The sequence below is a fragment of the Urocampus carinirostris genome, chromosome 5 (assembly GCF_059441175.1).
Source record: "Urocampus carinirostris isolate Australia breed hairy pipefish chromosome 5, RoL_Ucar_1.0, whole genome shotgun sequence".
In the NCBI taxonomy this organism is placed as follows: Eukaryota; Metazoa; Chordata; class Actinopteri; order Syngnathiformes; family Syngnathidae; genus Urocampus; species Urocampus carinirostris.
The window spans coordinates 30985559-31006883 of NC_142353.1; the positions used below are offsets into that span (position 1 = coordinate 30985559).

General features: G+C 40.3%; 1 protein-coding gene across 3 annotated transcripts; it reads right to left on the reverse strand.

The window, feature by feature from the left end:
* Positions 1–1697: 1697 nt before the first annotated feature.
* On the reverse strand, positions 1698–20879 carry ido1 (indoleamine 2,3-dioxygenase 1). 3 transcript variants are annotated; one of them, XM_088335146.1, is made up of 10 exons: positions 20726–20879; positions 12636–12731; positions 12407–12526; positions 10865–10983; positions 10762–10776; positions 8937–9036; positions 7497–7614; positions 7359–7410; positions 4783–4931; positions 1698–2207 (listed from the first exon to the last, which is right to left on the reverse strand). In XM_088335146.1, exons 1-10 carry the CDS (start codon positions 20807–20809, stop codon positions 1807–1809), a joined length of 1254 nt encoding a protein of 417 aa, XP_088191272.1. In that variant the 5' UTR covers positions 20810–20879; the 3' UTR covers positions 1698–1806. The 3 variants fall into 3 exon arrangements, with proteins under 3 accessions (XP_088191272.1, XP_088191271.1, XP_088191273.1); XM_088335145.1 differs by lacking the exon at positions 20726–20879 and adding an exon at positions 14645–14798; XM_088335147.1 differs by lacking the exons at positions 10762–10776; positions 20726–20879 and adding an exon at positions 14645–14798.
* Between the last annotated feature and the right edge of the window lie 446 nt (positions 20880–21325).

Consider the following 21325-nt stretch of genomic DNA (forward strand, 5'->3'; position numbering starts at 1 on the left):
ATTTCTGGCCGTGATTCAGCCTCGATACGCCCGTGAGAGGCTGTGTGACCGGGCCCTAAAGGTTTGTACATTGAATTTTTTACACGATTTGCACTTTGACTTAACCTTCAAAATATTGTGCCTGGGAAAGTATTATAATCTTCATTTGACCTTGTCTTTTTGGTTTGACACACTTTGGTTTTGATCAGGAACGATTATAGTTCAAATACTAATATATTTTTTATTACTGTCAATTCATAAAAAATAGACAATTTTTTGGCTGTTTTATCGTCATAATAAAGTAACTAAGGAGGGAGGAGTTCAATTACTCAGTGATCACAAGATTTCCAAGCAAAAAGTGTTAGTGTTGGATCAGTATCGATCAATGTGATCCTGTATTCAATTATATCGGATTAATAGCAAAAATACCAGTATTGCCCACCCCTGCCACCGACACTCTTGCGACGATCCACTTTGTGAGAAAAATCAAAAAAGCCGCGTCGTATTGTAAGCCGCAGAGTTTAAAATGTCAAAAAAGTAGCGCTTTACTGTAAAGTCAAATTCCCTGGTCCACACCAGTTCTAAGCCAGCTTCTATCTGTTTTGTATTGTAAACCATAGTGTTTAAAATGTCAAAAAAGTAGCGTTTATATCTGAAGTTTCCTGTAAACATTCGGATCCCCTTGTCAGCACCAGTTCTAAGCCAGCATCTACCTGCTAGCTTGATTGTATTTCAAAACAGAGTATTTAAAATGTGGACAAAAAGTAGGGGCTTGTAGTCTGGAATTTACGGTAAACAGTTGGATTTCCCTAGTCCGCACCAGTTCTAAGCCAGCATCTACCTGCATTGTATTGTTAGCTACAGAGTTCAAAATGTAGAAAAAAATTCGCGCTTGTAGTCTGGTATTTACTGTAAACAGTCGGATTTCCTGGTCCGCACCAGTTCTAAGCCAGCTTCTAGCTTCATCTTATTTTAAGACAATTTAAAACGTCAACAAAAAGTAGGGGCTTGTAGTCTGGAAATTATGGTAAACAGATGGATTTCCCTAGTCCGCACCAGTTCTAAGCCAGTATCTACCTGCATTGAACTGTAAGCTGCAGAGTTTAAAATGTCAAAGAAAAGTAGCGCTTGTAGTCTGTAATTTACTAGAAACAGTCGGATTTCCCAGTCCGCACCAGGTCTAAGCCAGCTTCTAGCTTCATCTTATTTTAAGACCATTTAAAATGTCAACAATAAGTAGCGTCCTGTAGTCTGGAATTTACTGTTAAGACTCGAGTTAGCCTCTACCTACTAGCCTGATTGTTTTTCAAGACCGAGTATTTAAAATGCGGACAAAAAGTAGCGGCTTGTAGTCTGGAATTTACGGTAAACAGTTGGATTTCCCTAGTCCGCACCAGGTCTAAGCCAGCTTCTAGCTTCATCTTATTTTAAGACAATTTAAAATGTCAACAAAAAGTAGCGGCTTGTAGTCTGGAATTTACTGTTAAGACTCGAGTCAGCATCTTCTTACTAGCTTGATTGTTTTTCAAGACCGAGTATTTAAAATGCGGACAAAAAGTAGGGGCTTGTAGTCTGGAATTTACGGTAAACAGTTGGATTTTCCTAGTCCGCACCAGGTCTAAGTCAGCTTCTAGCTTCATCTTATTTTAAGACCATTTAAAATGTCAACAATAAGTAGCGTCCTGTAGTCTGTAATTTACTGGAAACAGTCGGATTTTCCTGGTCCGCACCAGTTCTAAGCAAGCGTCTACCTTTATCGTATTGTAAGCCGCAGTGTTTAAAAGACAGAAAAAAGGAGCGTCTTGTATTCCGAAATTTACGGTATTGCTAACGCCGCATCAGCTGTTGTTCTTTGCTGCTTTCAGGCAACATGGTGTTTTTGGTCTGATTCCTCACAGTTTTTAAGAAGCTCATGATGCCTGTGCCGCCGGTGCCCCGTTCTTCGAGGGCCACGGGGGCCTTGCTGAGGGTATCGTTTTCCTGGTCCTCGTTCCGGTCGCGCAGCCGCCGGGCTTTGGCGGCGGGGACGGTGATGTAGCGAGTGACCACTGTGATGTGGTAACTGCGTAGAGCCAAGAGTTTGCTGACGCATTCCTGGAAAGTTTCAGTTAGACGCTGGTTGCGCCGCTGTTGCACAAACATCCTCAGGGACGCTTGAGAAGAAATGTCCTGGATGAATCGCTTGTGAGCGGGTAACATGTAGTTTCGCATGCATGTTAGAAAGCCACCTGCGGGAGGAAAAAAATCGCCACTTAAAATGTACTGCTGCAAAAAATGAAATCATCCTAACAAGTGTAATATCCCATTTTTGATATGCTTTAACCCTAAGGTGTCAAACAGGCGGCCCGTGGGCCAGATCAGGCCCGCTAACGGATTGAATCCGGCCCGCGAGACAACACTCAGAGAAGCGCAAGAGAAAAACAAGCTGCAAGTTGAAATATGTCAACTTGATGTTGCTAAAGCCAGGTCCCACTCACAAAGACACTGTACTTGTATTTATTTCTCTCTCTCTCTCTCTCTCTCTCTCTCTCTCTCTCTCTCTCTCTCCTCTCTATCTCTCTTTTCCACCCCTTTTCTCCCACTCTCTGTCTCTGTCTCTTTCACTCTTCGTGTCTCTCTTTTTCTCTTCCTTTGTTGCTCTTTGTCTCTTTCTCTCTCTGTGTATTTTAACCTTTTTTGCTCTAACATTCTTTTTTCCTTTTCTCTCTTTTCTCTTTCTCTTTTGATACCCTTTGCGCTTTCTTTTCTCTTTTCTCTCCTTCTGTCTATCTATTATTTGGATTTCTTTCTTCCTCTCCCTTTCTTTTCCCCCTCTCTCACGACTTTTTATCTTTTGTTTCTCACGCTCTCTCCCTCTCTTTTTTTTTCTTTGTCCCGCCCTCTCTTATTTTCCCTCCCTCTTTCTCTTATTTCTTTATCTCTTTTTCTTTCTCTTTAATCTACTTGTCCGGCCCCCGACAGAATGTTTGTTCTATCGTGTGGCCCTGGAGTTAAAATGAGTTTGACACCCCTGCTTTAACCCCTTTCTCCAGGTAAACACGATTGGGAGGGGTACAATAAGAAAATGCAATCCGATAAAGTTAATAAAAATTGTAGTCACCATAATATTAAAATAATTAATTACTGTCAATTACTTTTGGATTAACCAATATCAAATACGCTAATAAAAGACCACATAAACTAAATATAGATAAAAATTATAAAATTCTGCCTAGGATAAATCAACAATGTAACCTTGAAAAAGGAATCAGGGAAAACAAGATCATGCAGTTGCTTGTAGCCCAGCAAAAAAGTGCTCGCATTTTAAGTAGTAAAGTGTATTAATAAAAAATGAAATTTTCTCTTTCACATGGCAGACAAATTATGTTCTATTTTAGCTCACATTAAGAATCCAATATTGTTTCAAACACACTAGAAATTTCCCCAAAAACGTTATATGTTAAGTAATCTCTCTGTCTCTCTAGTGTCAGTGGTTAAATTATACTCAGGGAACAATTGTATTCTGTATAATGTGTTTACAGCACAATGATTCGCACGATCAAAACATAATGTGATCGTAGTCTCTACTGTATAGCAAGGTTCATTAGGACATAAGGAAACGTCACCAACCACGCAGCACGGAGAAACATTGTTCACGTGAAGGTGAGTCTAGGTTTAGCACAACAGCAGTGGCCACAACAGAAGGCTGCAGCGCCCGATCGTGCGGTGCGCCTCGTGTATGTGTAAAATAACAAAACAGAACCAGTGACTGAGACTGCGCCCTTTCAAACAGTGCTCTATGGCCATGAAAATACGGTAAGTATTTACGTCTAAGGTGGGTGAAAACTATTTCTTTGAATAAGAACAAAATATTAAATTTGTTTCTTATTTTATTAAAGAAACAAGATTAAAACGTCTTAAAATAATCCAAAAAATATTGCTAAAATCAGGAAAAATGTCTGCTGATGGTGTAAGAATACAATTTTTGCAGAACACTACAAAAAAAAATTCTATGTACAATTATTCTACATTTTTTCTCGTCTCTGAGTTTTGATATACAGGTCCTCCTAAAAAATAAAATTTTGTGATGTAGTTCATAATTTTCTGTAATCTACTGATACACATTAGACTTTCATATATTTTAGATTGATTACACACACTACTGAAGTATTTCACGCCTTTTACTGTTTTAATATTAATGATTTTTGTTGCTCTTATTTCAAGAAATGTTATTTTGTTTCCTGAATAAAGTAAGAAAAGATACCTCTAAAATTAGCAAAATAACCTCGTCTAGGAGATGTTGGATAGCAAAAGACAGCTTTCACTGGTTTACCTCTGCTGCATCATAAGGGTGCCCAGCCCATCCTTTAGAACAAGTCCACAATCCCACTGTCCTTTCACAACACCTCTCCACTCCTTCCTATCACCAACAAGAGCTCTAGCTTCCATTATATTTAGACCTCTTTCCTACAGTGCACTCATAACCTCATCCATCCACGTCAATCGCGGCCTTTCTCTTGGTCTCCTTCCATTTACTTCTGCTCTGTAGATCCTCTTCAACATTCGCTCTTCATCCATCCTCTCCATGGGTCCAAACCAACCGAGTACTCTCTTATCCACAGGCTTGCTCAGTTCCACTACTACTCCAGTTCTGTCTCTCAGAATCTAATGTTCTTGTTCTTGTTTTAAGTGTGTGTTTTCTTATTTTACTGAAAACAATGGTTAAGAATAAGAGAAAATGATACTTAAAATGAGCAACATGGTCTGCTAATAGGCTAATCAATTGTTTTTTTGCAATGTAAAGTGAATAAAAACATCTCTTACCGCTCTTTGTCTCGTGTTCGACTCCCAAAAGCTCATCAAAGCAATGCAATAAGCTGCTCTGCGCAGCACTCCCTCCAGAATACTCCATCGGTTCTGTCTGGACACCTTCATAAACCAAACCTTTTGGCATACACGGGTTGTCTTTCCATCTAGAAAAGCATGGTCCACAAACAGTGAATTTAAACAAAGGTCTACACACACTTGTTCAAATGCAAGGTTTTTGTATTAATATGGGGACATTTTAACGAGGTTGAATGGAACACATCATCATTTTCAGTGTTTCGAAGACTTTTTAAAAACAAGTAGGCTTTTCATGTAATAATCGCTACGGATAAATACAATGAGAGGTGTTTATTCGTCATTTCAAGAAGCCAAAATATGACACAACCTAACTGACAGGAAAAACAATACCATAATATATGTACATAGTTATGCATTAAGTTATTCTTTGACTTTTCACGGTTCACGGATCCCTTAACTGCATTGGTTGTAAGGGGACCAATAAAGACGCAACTCTGGACAGCTTTCTCCACTGTTGACAGTCCCTGGCCTGTTCTTGAGTCATGGCAAAGTTAAAACCAGTCCATTTATTAATGTTGTGGGCCTAGTTCTTCTTCTGCATGTCCTACAGAAAGCGAGGTTCCAGAGTCTGGAAGAAGACCGGGGAGAAGAAAACGCCAAAATGCCTGAAGTCCAGTGGGAAGTAGATACAGTCAATGATGGTCTGGGCGCCATGTTATCTGCTGGTGTTGGTGCACTGGGTTTTATCAAGGGCAGGGTCAATGCAGCTTGCTATCAGGAGACTTTGGAGCACCTTATGCTTTCATATACTGAAAACCTTTTTGGATATAAAGATTTTATTTTTCAGCACGACCTGGCGCCTGATCACTGTGCCAAAATCACTGGTGAATGGTTTACTGAATATGGTGTTCATGGTTCAATTCACGGATCCATTAACTGCATGGGTCGTCGAGGAACCAATGAGGACACAACTCTGTCCTGTTCTCGGTTCATGGCAAAGTTGGCACCACTCCATTCCTTAATGTTGTGGACCCAGTTCTTATTCTGCCCCCTTGGACTGTGCCCTGGACAATTATCTTGGCCAGTCCTTATGATCTTGTAACGTGACCAAACCACTGCAGTTTTCATGTGCGCACAGTGGGGTCCAATGTGCCTTCTGATGGTGTTTCACACCGTTTCGTTTTTCACCTGGGCCAAGTAGCTGATGCCTCGCGGTTTCCAGTAGAATTGCATCTCCTTTAACTGTGAGCTTAACGCTTCATTCAAGAAATTGGGTTTTTGTCGCTCACTTTCACTTGGATTCTAGCGTCATAGGAAAATCTAAAAATGTCAACTTCTCGTAAATATGTTAATTCAGGATAGTGTAGTTATTCAACATCATGCTAAATTGAGTTGTGAGTTTTCAACTATTGAATTGTTGTTGCTTTTCACACACAGATCGTTTCTTCTGTCTGACGAGTCAGCACGGTGCAACTTGGACCTCCAAGTTCAAAGATGTCAAATATATCTGATTTGCCACTTGTTTTGAATGCAGTATTTGATAAAGTGTAGAAACATTTCCAAATATCAGTGAGAATAAGAGTACCGTATATAGGAGAGAAAAAGAGAGCAAATTGTTATGAAAACCTTCTAGAACATGTGATTTTTTTTGTGCAGTTTGTATTGTTTGGAGGAATTTGGAACCATTTTATTTATATGCTTCTTATATCTGACACTGGATTTGCATTACAAACAATCAGTTCTCGATATCTTAAAAAAAGGAAGTTATTAAATTGAAAATTTTGAATGTTTAGTGGGTAATTTTCTAGAATATAATAGATTAATGCCTTTATTGTGAATGATTACAATGCTATTAATCTTGGCTCACCAGAAAAATAAAAATCTAGTCAGCTAAATAGGGTTTAGTCCGGCAGAAAACTCAAAATGCCTTTAAATTATAATCGTTTTGATATTTTTGCATAGTATTTCAGCAGTATTAGCATGTTTTTGCTCTAATATGAAGAAGCTCGATTAGCATTCAAGTTAAATAGGGTTTGCAGGAAAAACCTCAAAAAGCCATTAGATTGTACCCTTTTTTGTCTTTGGTTTTGCATAGCATGTTTCTGATATACTATGAATCCGCACAATTAGCATTCAAGCTAAATATGGTTAGCTTTTGCAGAAAAACTCAAAATGCCATTTGATTATACATGTTTGATTTATCTATTTATTTTTTGTCATAGAATGTTATCATTAACATCCACATTAGAACACATCCACAGCGTTATAAGCTACTCTGCGCATACATACAGTATATGTATTTTTTTTCTCTTTTAGAAATGTTTTTAAAAAAAATCATTTGGACGTTATATATCATATTATCTTACTAGATAAACCTGACTTCAAAAAGAGACCAAAACGATGCTGATCCTTCAAAAAGTACAGTTTCAGTTTTACCTTGGGTACACCTTTTTAGGCTTTCAGGTAAAAATTCGAGGTACCGTTTTATAGAGTTAAAATGGAGTTTGTAGTCCTCAGAAATCTCAAATTGAAAAAAAAAATTAAGAGAAGGGTACCCAGATAAGAAGATCCTCATGATTCCATAGAAAATCGATGGATCCACATGCGCTTTATGGAATAAATAGAGGATAAAACAATTATTGGAACATGTTTGGTTAAAAAGCTATAAAAAATGTGAAAATTTAGACTTTTACCATGCATTAATCTGAGACGGTCTTTCATGCAGTCTATAGACTGGCTGATGTCCTCTAAGGCTTTGGTCACAGCTTTAGTATCACCGCTTCGGACCCCATTGATCACTTTAGGAATGCTCTGAAACAGTCACAACGCGTCATTGGCAACTCTACACTCTATTTCAAGTATTTTGCTCCATAGTGTAATTACTTGAATGAAGAGTTTTGTTTATGGTAACGTTTTGTACAAATTTGCATACTCGTGTTTGTATTGTTGTTAAATGATACTGTATACAGTATAATATAGTGGTCTTTCAGTGTTCTATTGTAATTAACATAATTATTTGTCACTAAAATGTATTTTACTAGTGAAACCAGATGTCATATTGTTAATTTATCCACCCATCCATCCATTATCTGCACCGCTTATCCTCAGTAGGGTCGCAGGGGTGCTGGAGCCCCTACCGGGCAGTGGGCAGGGGACACCCTGAACTAGTCGCAGGGAACCCAGACACAGATAACTCACTCGCTCATTCACACCTAGGGACAATTTGAACCGGCCATTCAACCTGATATGCATGTTTTTGGGATGTCGGAGGAAACCGGAGTGCCTGGAGGAAACCCACGCAAGCACGGGGAGAACATGCAAACTCAGTACAGGAAGCCTGGTAGCTGAATTTGATCCCATTACCTAAGAACTGTGCCGCGGACGCACTAACCACTCAGCCGCTGTGCCGCCCTGTTCATTTATGTACTATCAACTAAATCATTTTAATTTAGATGTTCTTTGTTTTTTTATGCCACCCTCAATCCAACTGTAGATTTAATTCCATGCCTTTAGTAGTACTGTGCCCTTACATATGAAAAATATATCACAAAATACTATTTTCTCGGGGTGTGCCTTACAATCCACTGGGCCTTATCGTGAAGAAAATATAGTATATAAAAATAATTCAATTCAATTCAATTCACTACATCCACTATGCAGCTCCAGGCAGAGGAGCAGCTTCAGTGACAGACTGCTGTAGCTGTCCTGCTCCACGGACAGACTGAGGAGATCATTTCTCCCTCATGCCATGAGGCTCTTTAACTCCACCCGCGGGAGTAAAAGACCACATTAAACCCTAACCTTACATTTGCATATTTTGCTTCATTTTTATTACAGTGTCAATTCTTTGGAACATTATATAAATGCTTTTTATTCTATATGTTATATTCTATATATCCTATTTTTTTTCTGTTTTAAACATGATACTGCTGGAAATGTGAATTTCGTTACAGGGATAAATAAAGTATCCTATCTTTCTATCCTTCTATCCCTCTCTCTCTCTCTCTCTCTCTTTTTTGCAAATTACAAACTGGGCAATTTCCTACAACACTAGACAAGGTGTCACGGCACACTGGTTGAAAAACACTGTTCTAACCTAAGTTTAAAACAGAAAAAAATGACTAAATCTTCACCCTCAACGCAGGAATTGCTGCAAGCTCCACCATCAAGGTCACAATGAAGAATCCGCGCACACTTTCACCACCAGGGATACTGACCAACAATTCCAAGTTCCTGCGTGAAGTTGAGCTTTTGTTCATGTTGCACTCTTTTAAAGGTATTCCCAAACATCTATTTTTTTATATGAGGCACAGAATGTGTAGTTTTTATTATGCAAACGCAATGCAAAATGTTCCACTCAAGAAATGTTGTCTCAAATTTGACCCATCTGGCATGTTCGGTACAGCGACTCCTATTAACAGAAGATATAAGGCGAGCTCCAAAACGGAAAGTGATTTGCAGTTGATAGCAAATGCATACCGCTCATTTCTGTTTGGAGGAATTGGAACTTTATTTACCCTGTCGCTGGGGGCTTTGTGACTGTTTTGTTGCAGTTGCAGGCTCCGACCTCCAAAAGCTGCGTGAAGTAGGTTTACCTGCCGCCTTTACAATTTCATTTTATCCTTCGCCTCCTTTTAGGCGGGTGATTGCGCCTCTTCGTTTTTTTTCCACTGCGTGTCTTGCTGTTGGTATGATTTTGTCCGGTTACCTGCCCGTTAGCATTGGAGTTGCACTAAGGCTTTCCTGTTTTGTTTGCTCCCGGTTGACACTCTTTGTGGGATTTAATCCAAGTGGGATTAATGTGTTTTTTGATCGGCTTACCTAGCTTTTGACATTTCCCTTGGCTTATTACCGAACAGCTTTGCCTTTAATACTGTGGTTATTGGTGCTTTTTTTTGTTGGTTCCCAGTTATCCTGGCTGCTCACTGCACGTTTTCTGATCGGCTAGCCTAGCGTTAGGGCCAGTTTTGCAGTGTTCCTTGGTTTGTTTATTCTCTGCTGGGTTAGCATTTGTTACCATAGCTGTTACTGCTTCTGGTTGGTGGTTCCCAGTTAGCCTGGCTGTTCACTGTGTGTTTTTAGGTCCGCCAGCCTTGTTATTTTTGCCATTGTTTGGTCCTGGTTGCCCCCTTTTGGCGACTTTGTGTGTTTTGTTCTGTTTGTTTTTCTGCCAGTTAGCTCAAATTTTCTGGTTGCTCACCCTATGTTGCATTCCAGAAAATTGGGAAGAAAATATAATTAGAATGATACTCAAGTAGGGAGTTCCTCGCCGCATAGTCGGAAAATAATATGTACCCCCACTTCATTGAGTTGCTCTGATCAGACGTTGCCCATGGAAATACAGACATTGAATGGCAAAACATAATTTACACGATTATAAAAATGTATTTATCTGTATACATTCATTATTAAATTGATTTAATTAATTTATACAACCTCACTTAACACGATTTGATTTTATGGTCCAAGTGTCTTTTAATGAGAACAATACAAAACAACTTTTCGCAATCAGCCATTTTTGCAGTTTGCATTCGCTTGGAACACTTTGACGTCGTATCTGATACCATCCGAGTGGGATTAATCAGACTTCCCACTTTTGTGGAATGCAGCATTATTGTACCATTAAATCATCCATCTGTGACAAAACGCCAAGGCATTCCACACAAAAACTACCAAAACTTTGCTTAAAACCCCTTTAATTAAAACCAAAATCAATATGGAGACTGGAATGCTAGAGGGCTAGTGTTCCTCAGATGACGTCACAGTTTAGGACAACAAAGACAAGACACGATGTCTTCAAGATAAATTATATAGGAAAATAATTGGAATGTATCAATGAAATATAAATAGATTTTACGCACAAACCATGTGCTAATTCCGTACGTTTTGCATGTTTCAGAATTTGGGAATACCTTTGAATTCATTTGGAAATCATGCAAGCATCTAAAATGTACTCACTCTATGTCTAAGGGCCTGTAAATGCAAAAATAGGGAGGGAATAGATAAATAACAGTTTTTATAAGTAGCAACAAAAATGTGTTCAAAAGATAGTCGACATCACCCCTTTGGATCTTTCCTGCGCCAGTTCGCCAGCACGGCGTCAGCATGGGTGAGAATTGGAGGAAGTCCTAAGCGCTGGGACAGCTCCCAGTAGGGAACAGCCAGAGCTTGTGGCAGCATCTAGGAAGAAGATTATGCACACAGAACATGTGTCAGCTTTCTTTGTATCCCAAACATGTAAGCCTCTTTTACATTTTCCAACGGGAACCGTCACTGATCCATCCAGCCATGGTCAAGCCTGGCTTTTTTTTCACAGAGCACAGAGAAATGGGCGGTTAATGACTGTGTCTTTTGTGTAAATATAACAAGGACGATTGCTTAAATTCTTAATTCTCTTTATGTGAAATCTTGAAAGACCTCAGAATATTTTCAGATTCATAATGCCATCCTGGATAGTGATAGTTATACGATTAAAGAACTGCAGCAGGACCGGCCCAAGCCCTCATGGGGCCCTAAGCAAAATTTGATTTGGGGCCCCCTTTCATTCATTCATTCAATATCTGCACCGCTTATCCTCACGAGGGTCGCAGGGGTGCCGGAGCTCATCCGAGCTATCTTCGGGCAGAGACAGGGGACACCCTGAAATGGTTGCCAGCCAGTCGGAGGGCACACAGAGACATACAACCACTCTCTCATTCACACCTAGGGACGATTTTAGACGGGACAATTAACCTGACATTTTTGGAATTTGGGAAGAAACCAGAGTGCCCGGAGGAAACCCACGCAAGCACGGGGAGAACATGCAAACTCCGCACAGGAAGGTTCAAGCTCATGACCTCAGAGCTGTGGCGCACATGCGCTAACCATTGTGCTACCATTTTATATTTACAATATAAAATTGTGATCTCAGAACAAATGAACCCTTACATTAAAAAATACAAATGTTTTTAGGATATTTTTATTTTTCCATAATTATTAATGCCAATACTCCATACAATAACACAGTGATATAAGATTCTGTTACTTTTTTTTTAAATTACTGACATTTTTTAATATTTTCAAATTCTCATTCAATAGCTCTCTTTATGCTACTTTCCTCAATAGCATTTTCATTACTCTGATTTCTGATTGTTAGAGGTCACTAAAGGTAGCCAATATTGGTTTCTGCTTTGATAGGAAGTACTCGTTCCTTTAAAAAATCTGGCATCCGCACTTATACAATACTGTACTATCGGTACCCTCCCATTGCTAATACTCATATGTACCGTATTTTTAATCCCTCGGATTGTATTGCAGGCGGCACAGAAGATGAGTGGTTGCCGCATTGGTGGCACAGTTCTGAGGTCATGGGTTCAAATCCAGCTACCAGCCTTCCCGTGCGGAGTTTGCGTGTTCCCCACATTCCAAAGACCTACATGTCAGGTTAATTGGCCGGTACAAATTATCCCTGGGTGTTAGTTGTCTGTCTCTGGCTGGCAACCGGTTCAGGGTGTCCCCTGCCCACTGCCCACAGCACCCTCTCGACCCTACTGAGAAAAAGCGTTGCAGATATTGGCTGGATGGATGAATTGTAGTGCACAGTTGATAAGAGACCATGTATTACCTTGACTGTGTCGTTTTCCCCCTCTTGCCAAACGTAACCCATAGTTATGACCCCAAGGGCCAAGTGGGCTAGTCGCAATTCCCGATAACTCAGCAAGAACTGAATGCTAAGTTGCGGCATCTGCAAAGATATCATGACCCCAGTTACCTAATGAACTTGCTTTGTCAATTCGCAGACCCCACTCACCTTCGAAATGAACTTGCTCTGTCAATACCCAGACCCCACTCACCTTCTTGATGTAGGAGCGCAACTCGTGTGCAAGAACCAGCTCTGGGACTCGCTGGGCTATGTCCATCCATGGTTGGTAGTAAGGTGGAAGTTTTTGCTTTCGACCATGAATATAGAAAAAAAGCATGGTTAATGTTGGATAATTTAATCAGGGTTGTGGTCTCAAACTTGCTGTATGCAAGCCATTTGCAGCCCGCAAAACAAAAGCTTGGGGTCCCCAGGACGATTGTTTGGGGCCCCACCATAATATGTAAGCTTAAAGCTAGTGTAGAATTTGATATGAATGTTACCACCATGCCAATTAGTAAGCCAAGGCTCAGTATTCAGCTGCAAATAGTTGAGATCGATAAAAGTTTCTCCCCTGCACTATGAATTTCTAACTACTTCCTGGTTAAACCCATGACAGTGCGTACATCACACACTATATGTTTCAGCAACGTAACAGATTCAATCAATCATGTTTTGCAATCTAAATGTGAAATTTTGTTTTTTATTTCAAATGCGGAACAATGGTCTGCCAGGGTGGGTAAGAAGATAGTTGAACTGGAGCTTAAAGAGTAGTAGATGCACCTTGCACATACGTTTCAGAGTTTCTGCCTTAGATCAATTTTGGGAAATGTTTTATGATTATAAAGTTGGTTGTATTTGCTAATTTCATGTCATCATACACCACAGAAGTCAGACTTGTGTGACAGCTGCTACTTTAAGCAATAAAATTGCAGATAAAATGGAATATTACAATAAATTATTAATAATTATAATTATATAGTTATAATATCTGATGCACTGAAACCATGTGCAGAGCCATGTTAAAAGTTCCATTCATATTCAGAAATATAAAATATAAAGACACTCAAGTACATCCGAATGCTATTAGTTTGTTTTTTCTACTCAAATATTTAGGTTCTTGAGTCTTAATGCTTTACTAATTGCGCTGTTGTCATTATTTTTTATCAATCAAATGTGCAAAATATTTACATTTATGTTCATGTTTTATCTGAGATTTTCATGTGTGCAACCCAATGCAAAGAATTGCATCGTAGCAACTTACATTGGTTCCTGGTAATTTGAGTGTGTGACCCCTGGGTAAGTTGACAATGGACAGGGAGAAAGAAACAGATGTGAGCTGAGAAGTTAGGTACAAATAAGTTTGTATAAGAATGACTTAGAATTCACGTTTTTCAATAGAGTTCAGGACAAAACAAACAGCAATGCGCCTCCTCTGGGTCAATTTGTCTGTCAATTGCCTCAGCTTGAAATTCAGTGTTCTAGTTTTCTATAGGCGTATCCAGTAGAAATTTTTAATGCACCTATTTCAAAACCAAGGCCCCCAAAGAGGTTTTCTTCAGCCCCTGAGATGATTTTGATTATTATACTACAAACTCCCCTGCCCACTGCCCGGAGATGGCTGGGATGGGCTCCAGCCCCCCCGCGACCCTAATGAGGATAAGCGGTACAGCTGATGAGATGAGAGATGAGACTACAAACTATATGTTAATTTTCGTTGCACTCTATTAGATAGTAGATAGATATTGAATTGCTGTTAATTTATTATTTGAAGTGATTTTAGCCCTCTTTTGCTAAAATATAGATAATAGGCTACTGATGCGGCCTGAGTGATACTGACTGCTTTCATTTAATGTTCCTGAGATTGAGATTTTTACATCAAGGAAATATTGATATTTGTTTGCTTATCAGTAGATTAAATTTGGTTTACAAGATTCAATTTTTCAACATTTGATCAGTTTTTCCTTGGCTTCTAACTTGTTTTTTTTCGGCGATTCCATCCGTTTGGCATCGTCAACAGCCTTAGCAATGAGTTGAGTATTCCAGTTTTGTATATGCACAATTTTGAGTCTTTTCAAGTACGAAAACTCCCTCTAATATATATATCATTATTTGTATATGAAGGCTCCATTTGCTTACTATAAGCTCTTTATACTCTCTTCCAAACAATACTGCATAACAAGATTGGGAAAGAAAAAAACAACCACAGGCATTTGAGCTTACCAGAGGCTCCGGTAAAATAAAGCCAAATTCCTCGGAGACATGGTACGAGTCCAGAGAAAAAGGGAGATCTTTGCTGGAAGCCATTGACAGCAAAAATTTGAAAGCTCAGTAAATCTCTCACAAGACGGGCCGCCTGTGTGGACCCCAGCACAGAGTTCACGTTAGCCTCAATCTGTGATGTCAATAATTAGTCAACAACCAACCCAAAAGAGACCCCTATGTTACACAATGACACAAAAAGCCTGGAAAATCAATGCACGCGCTCATTGTGAAGGTTTTTGAGGAGAGACAAGAATATTTATGACAAGTTACAGTGCTTATCAAAGGTATTGGCCCCCCCAAGAAATTTGTCATTTTGCCCCATTTCAGGCTTCAAACTTTATGCTAAAAAATATTTTTCAAGAATCAACATGATAAACACAATCGTTAAGCGGAACCAAATAATTTCAATATTTATCATATTTAAAACTAAAAAACTGAAGTATCGGATGACCTGCAGGCATCCAACAGCTGAGGTGGGACATCCTGTGCATAGGAAAACTATTAGTTATACTCTCCATAAATCTGCTCTTTATGAAAGAGTGGCCAGAAGGAAGCTCATTCTAAAAGAATATCATATAAAGTTTAGCGTTTGAAAGAAGCCACATAGGAGACACATATAACATGTGGAACAAGGTGCTATAGTCAAATGAGACCAAATTTGAACTTTTTGCACTGAATGCAAAGCGTTACATTTGGCCGAAAAGTAACACTGCACATCACCCCAAAAACACCATCACCATCGTCAAACATGGTGGTGACAGCATTATACTTAAAAGTAGTTTATAGTTTTTCATTTGATCTAGTACTTAAAGGTGCTATCACGAATTTGAAACTCTGTTACCCTCTGTCGCCATCTCCTGGCTCAAGTCTTGATCGCAGCTTCAGTCAGTTCATTCATCAAGTACGTGCATTTTTTAAACTCTTGTCTTTTTATCTTTTTCGGGTTTGGGTAGACATTTGAACTGTACGTTTTCTTACAAATTCCATGCTACACTAAAAAAAACTGCAATGAAGGGCATTAGGTCAATCTCCAACATCCCTCCCCTCGCAGTGTGCTCCCCATCCCCCTTTCCTTCAACCTAATGTGTTATGCGTCCCGGAACAGTGTTGCTAAAAGTAGGATGAAAGCAGGTAGGCGGGTGGAAAGAACATTTGTAAAGGCTCTTTGAACTGAATTGGCTATTGTTAACACATAATTAATATAAAAAATATTGTACTTTTATGCTACTGATTAAGGACAACTTTAACGAGTACCGCAGGATTAATTTATAGATTCAAAGATTTTTTTAAAGCACCCACACCTTGATACCCCGGATTGATCACACTTAGCATACTTAGCCAAAATTTGCTAAAGTGACTAACAAAATCTGCTCCTGGGAAAGGTTAGCTCAGCATGTTCTGTTCTGTTTGAATCTTTATTGAATATGTCTTAATTGAAATAGCATGGGCCAAAACCCAGTTACTAAAGCTTTCTATAATTCAGAAGTTGTCACGAGGCGTGGTGGAGTGGAAGGAGTGATCGGACCGCAACGAAGGCAGGAGGCAGGAAGGGAGAACTCAATTGCATAACGATCCAAAACTTTTATTCACCAAAATAAAAGTTTTCCAAAACTCTGGGACATGACAAAACAAACAGTTGTTTCTTCCAACTCAACTAAACAGGACAAGGCATAACAGAACGGACAATGTTTAAAACTAAAACAGGACAAGGCATAACAGACCGAGGAACGTGTAATGAGCCAGCGCCCGCCAAACCTACAACCCAGCCTTAAGTAGCAAACCAGCAATCAGCTGATCTACTTCAGCTTGAGTTCGGGGGCGCGGCAGACTGGTCGCCACGGCGACCGTGACAGAGCCCCCCCTTTAAGGGACAGCTCCTGAGGTCCCCAAAAAAGGAAAAAAAAAATACTACCTCACGCCCCGGAATGGGTCGACGCTCGGCAGGGTGGGGGGGTCCGGCAGGCGAACACGAGGACAGACAGAATCAGAACCGGCAAACACAGAGGACAGACGGAATCAGGACCAGCAAACACAGAGGACAGATGGAATCAGGACAGGCAAACACAGAGGACAGACGGAATCAGGACCGGCAAACACAGAGGACAGACGGAATCAGAACCGGCAAAACAGGCGAGAGACAAAATCAGAACCGGCAAAACAGGCGAGAGACAAAATCAGAACCGGCAAAACAGGAGCAGCAGAGTCGGACTGGCAGGCAGCAGAGTCGGAGTCGGACTGGCAGGCAGCAGAGTCGGAGTCGGACTGGCAGGCAGCAGAGTCGGAGTCGGACTGGCAGGCAGCAGAGTCGGACTGGCAGGCAGCAGAGTCGGACTGGCAGGCAGCAGAGTCGGACTGGCAGGCAGCAGAGTCGGACTGGCAGGCAGCAGAGTCGGACTGGCAGGCAGCAGAGTCGGAGTCGGCCCGGCAGGCCGCGGAGTCGGAGTCGGCCCGACGGGCCGAAGAGTCGGAGTCGGCCCGACGGGCAGCGGAGTCGGAGTCGACCCGACGGGCAGCGGAGTCGGAGTCGGACTGGGACGCAGGGGAGACGGAATAGCAGGCAATCGGCACGGGAGTCGGGCAGGCAGGCGTCAATTCTTCCCGGGACCCCATTCGAGGCACAGCAATGGCCACGACGGGCGGGGCCGTGGTTAAAACGGGCAGGGAAGGTTACCTCAGTAGGCGCTTGCCAAACTGCGTTCTCCAGCTCTCCCCAAGTCGCGCTGGGATCATTCGCTGAGTTCTTGTCGTGGCTGGCTCATTCTGTCACGAGGCGTGGTGGAGTGGAAGGAGTGATCGGACCGCAACGGAGGCAGGAGGCAGGAAGGGAGAACTCAATTGCCTAACGATCCAAAACTTTTATTCACCAAAATAAAAGTTTTCCAAAACTCTGGGACATGACAGAACAAACAGTTGTTTCTTCCAACTCAACTAAACAGGACAAGGCATAACAGAATGGACAATGTTTAAAACTAAAACAGGACAAGGCATAACAGACCGAGGAACGTGTAATGAGCCAGCGCCCGCCAAACCCACAACCCAGCCTTAAGTAGCAAACCAGCAATCAGCTGATCTACTTCAGCTTGAGTTCGGGACGCGGCAGACTGGTCGCCACGGCGACCGTGACAGAAGTATTATAAAACCTTGCTCCAACCCCTCATAACTGATTTGTTTTGTTTCCAAAATATAAGATTAAACAGAACAAATGAACCCTTACATAAAAAAATCCAAATGTTTTTAGAATATTTTTATTTTTCCATAATTATTAATGCCAATACTCCATACAATAACACAGTGATGAAAAATTCTGTTACTTTTTTTTTAAATTACTGACATTTAATATTTTCAAATTCTCATTCAATAGCTCTCTTTATGCTACTTTACTCAATAGCATTTTCATTACTCTGTTTTCTGATTGTTAGAGGTCACTAAAGGTAGCCAATATTGGCTTCTGCTTTGATAGGAAGTACTCGTTCCTTTAAAAAATCTGGCATCCGCACTTATACAATACTATCAGTACCCTCCCATTGCTAATACTTATATGTACCGTATTTTTAATCCCTCGGATTGTATTGCAGGCGGCACAGAAGATGAGTGGTTGGCGCATCGGTGGCACAGTTCTGAGGTCATGGGTTCAAATCCAGCAACCAGCCTTCCTGTGCGGAGTTTGCGTGTTCTCCACATTCCAAAGACCTACATGTCATGTTAATTGGCAGGTACAAATTATCCCTGGGTGTTAGTTGTCTGTCTCTGGCTGGCAACCGGTTCAGGGTGTTCCCTGCCCACTGCCCACGGCACCCTCTGGACCCTACTGAGAAAAAGCGTCGCAGATAATGGCTGGATGGATGAATTGTAGTGCACAGTTGATCAGAGACCATGTATTACCTTGACTGTGTCGTTTTCCCCCTCTTGCCAAACGTAACCCATAGTCATGACCCCAAGGGCCAAGTGGGCTAGCCGCAATTCCCGATAACTCAGCAAGAACTGAATGCTGAGTTGCGGCATCTGGGAAGATATCATGACCCCAGTTACCTAATGAACTTGCTTTGTCAATTCGCAGACCCCACTCACCTTCGAAATGAACTTGCTCTGTCAATACCCAGACCCCACTCACCTTCTTGATGTAGGAGCGCAACTCGTGTGCAAGAACCAGCTCTGGGACTCGCTAGGCTATGTCCATCCATGGTTGGTAGTAAGGTGGAAGTTTTTGCTTTCGGACATGAATATAGAAAAAAAAGCATGGTTTATGTTGGATCATTTAATCAGGGTTGTGGTCTCAAACTTGCTGTATGCAAGCCATTTGCAGCCCGCAAAACAAAAGCTTGGGGTCCCCAAGACGATAGTTTGGGGCCCCACCATAATATGTAAGCTTAAAGCCAGTGTAGAATTTGATATGAATGTTACCACCATGCCAATTAGTAAGCCAAGGCTCAGTATTCAGCTGCAAATAGTTGAGATCGATAAAAGTTTCTCCCCTGCACTATGAATTTCTAACTACTTCCTGGTTAGACCCATGACAGTGCGTACATCACACACTATATGTTTCAGCAACGTAACAGATTCAATCAATCATTTTTTGCAATCTAAATGTGAAATTTTGTTTTTTATTTCAAATGCGGAACAATGGTCTGCCAGGGTGGGTAAGAAGATAGTTGAACTGGAGCTTAAAGAGTAGTAGATGCACCTTGCACATACGTTTTAGAGTTTCTGCCTTGACTCAATTTTGGGAAATGTTTTATGATTATAAAGTTGGTCGTGTTTGCTAATTTTATGTCGACATACATCACAGGAGTCAGACATGTGTGACAGCTGCTACTTTAATCAATACAATTTCAGATAAAATGGAATAACACAATAAATTATCAATAATTATAATTATATAATTATAATAACTAATGCACTGAAACCATGTGCAGAGCCATGTTAATAGTTCCATTCATTTTCAGAAATATGAAGGATAAAGACGCTCAAGTACATGCGAATGGTATTAGTTTGTTTTTACTACTCAAATATTTAGTTTCTTAAGTCTTAATGCTTTACTATTTGCGCTTTTATCATTATTTTTTATCAATCAAATGTGCAAAATATTTAAATGTATAATTATGTTTTATCTGAGATTTTCATGTGTGCAACCCAATGCAAAGAATTGCATCGTAGCAACTTACATTGGTTCCTGGTAATTTGAGTATTTGACCCCTGGGTAAGTTGACAATGGACAGGGAGAAAGAAACAGATGTGAGCTGAGAAGTTAGGTACAAATAAGTTTGTATAAGAATGATTTAGTGTTCACGTTTTTCAATAGAGTTCAAGACAAAGCAAACAGAAATGCGCCTTCCCTGGGTCAATTTGTCTGTCAATTGCCTCAGCTTGAAATTCAGTGTTGTAGTTTTCTATAGGCGTATCCAGTAGAAAATTTCATTTTAATGCACCTATTTCAATACCAAGGCCTGCGGGCCATATTCGGCCCCCAAAGAGGTTTTCTTCAGCCCCTGAGATGATTTTGATTATTATACTACAAACTATATGTTAATTTTCGTTGCACTCTATTAGATAGTAGATAGATATTGAATTGCTGTTATTTTATTGTTTGAAGTGATTTTAGCCCTCTTTTGCTAAAATATAGATAATAGGCTACTGATGCGGCCTGAATGATACTGACTGCTTTCATTTAATGTTCCTGAGATTGAGATTTTTACATCAAGGAAATATTGATATTTGTTTGCTTATCAGTAGATTAAATTTGGTTTACAAGATTCAATTCTTCAACATTTGATCAGTTTTTCCTTGGCTTCTAACTTGTTTTTTTTCGGCGATTCCATCCGATTGGCATCGTCAACAGCCTTAGCAATGAGTTGAGTATTCCAGTTTTGTATATGCACAATTTTGAGTCTTTTCAAGTACGAAAACTCCCTCTAATATATATATCGTTATTTGTATGTCAAGGCCCCATTTGCTTACTATAAGCTCTTTATACCCGCTTCCAAACAATACTGCATAACAAGATTGGGAAAGAAAAAAACAACCACAGGCATTTGAACTTACCAGAGGCTCTGGTAAAATAAAGCCAAATTCCTCGGAGACATGGTACGAGTCCAGAGAAAAAGGGAGATCTTTGCTGGTAGCCATTGACAGCAACAATTCGGAAGCACAGTAAATCTCTCACAAGACGGCCGCCTGTGTGGACCCCAGCACAAAGTTCACCTTATCCTCAATCTGTGATGTCAATAATTAGTCAACAACCAACCCAAAAGAGACCCCGATGTTACACAATGACACAAAAAGCCTGGAAAATCAATGCACGCGCTCATTGTGAAGGTTTTTGAGGAGAGACAAGAATATTTATGACAACTTACAGTGCTTATCAAAGGTTTTGGCCCCCCAAGAAATTGTCATTTTGCCCCATTTAAGGCTTCAAACTTTACGCTAAAAACTGAAAATATTTTCCAAGAATGAACAACATGTTAATCAAAATCGTTAAGAGGAACCAAATAATTTCAATATTTCTTCACTATATTTAAAACTAAAATTCGGAAGTATCGGATGACCTGCAGGCATACACAGCTGAGGTGGGACAACCTGTGCATAGGACAACTTAGTCTTACTCTGCATAAATCTGCTCTTTATGGAAGAGTGGCCAGAAAA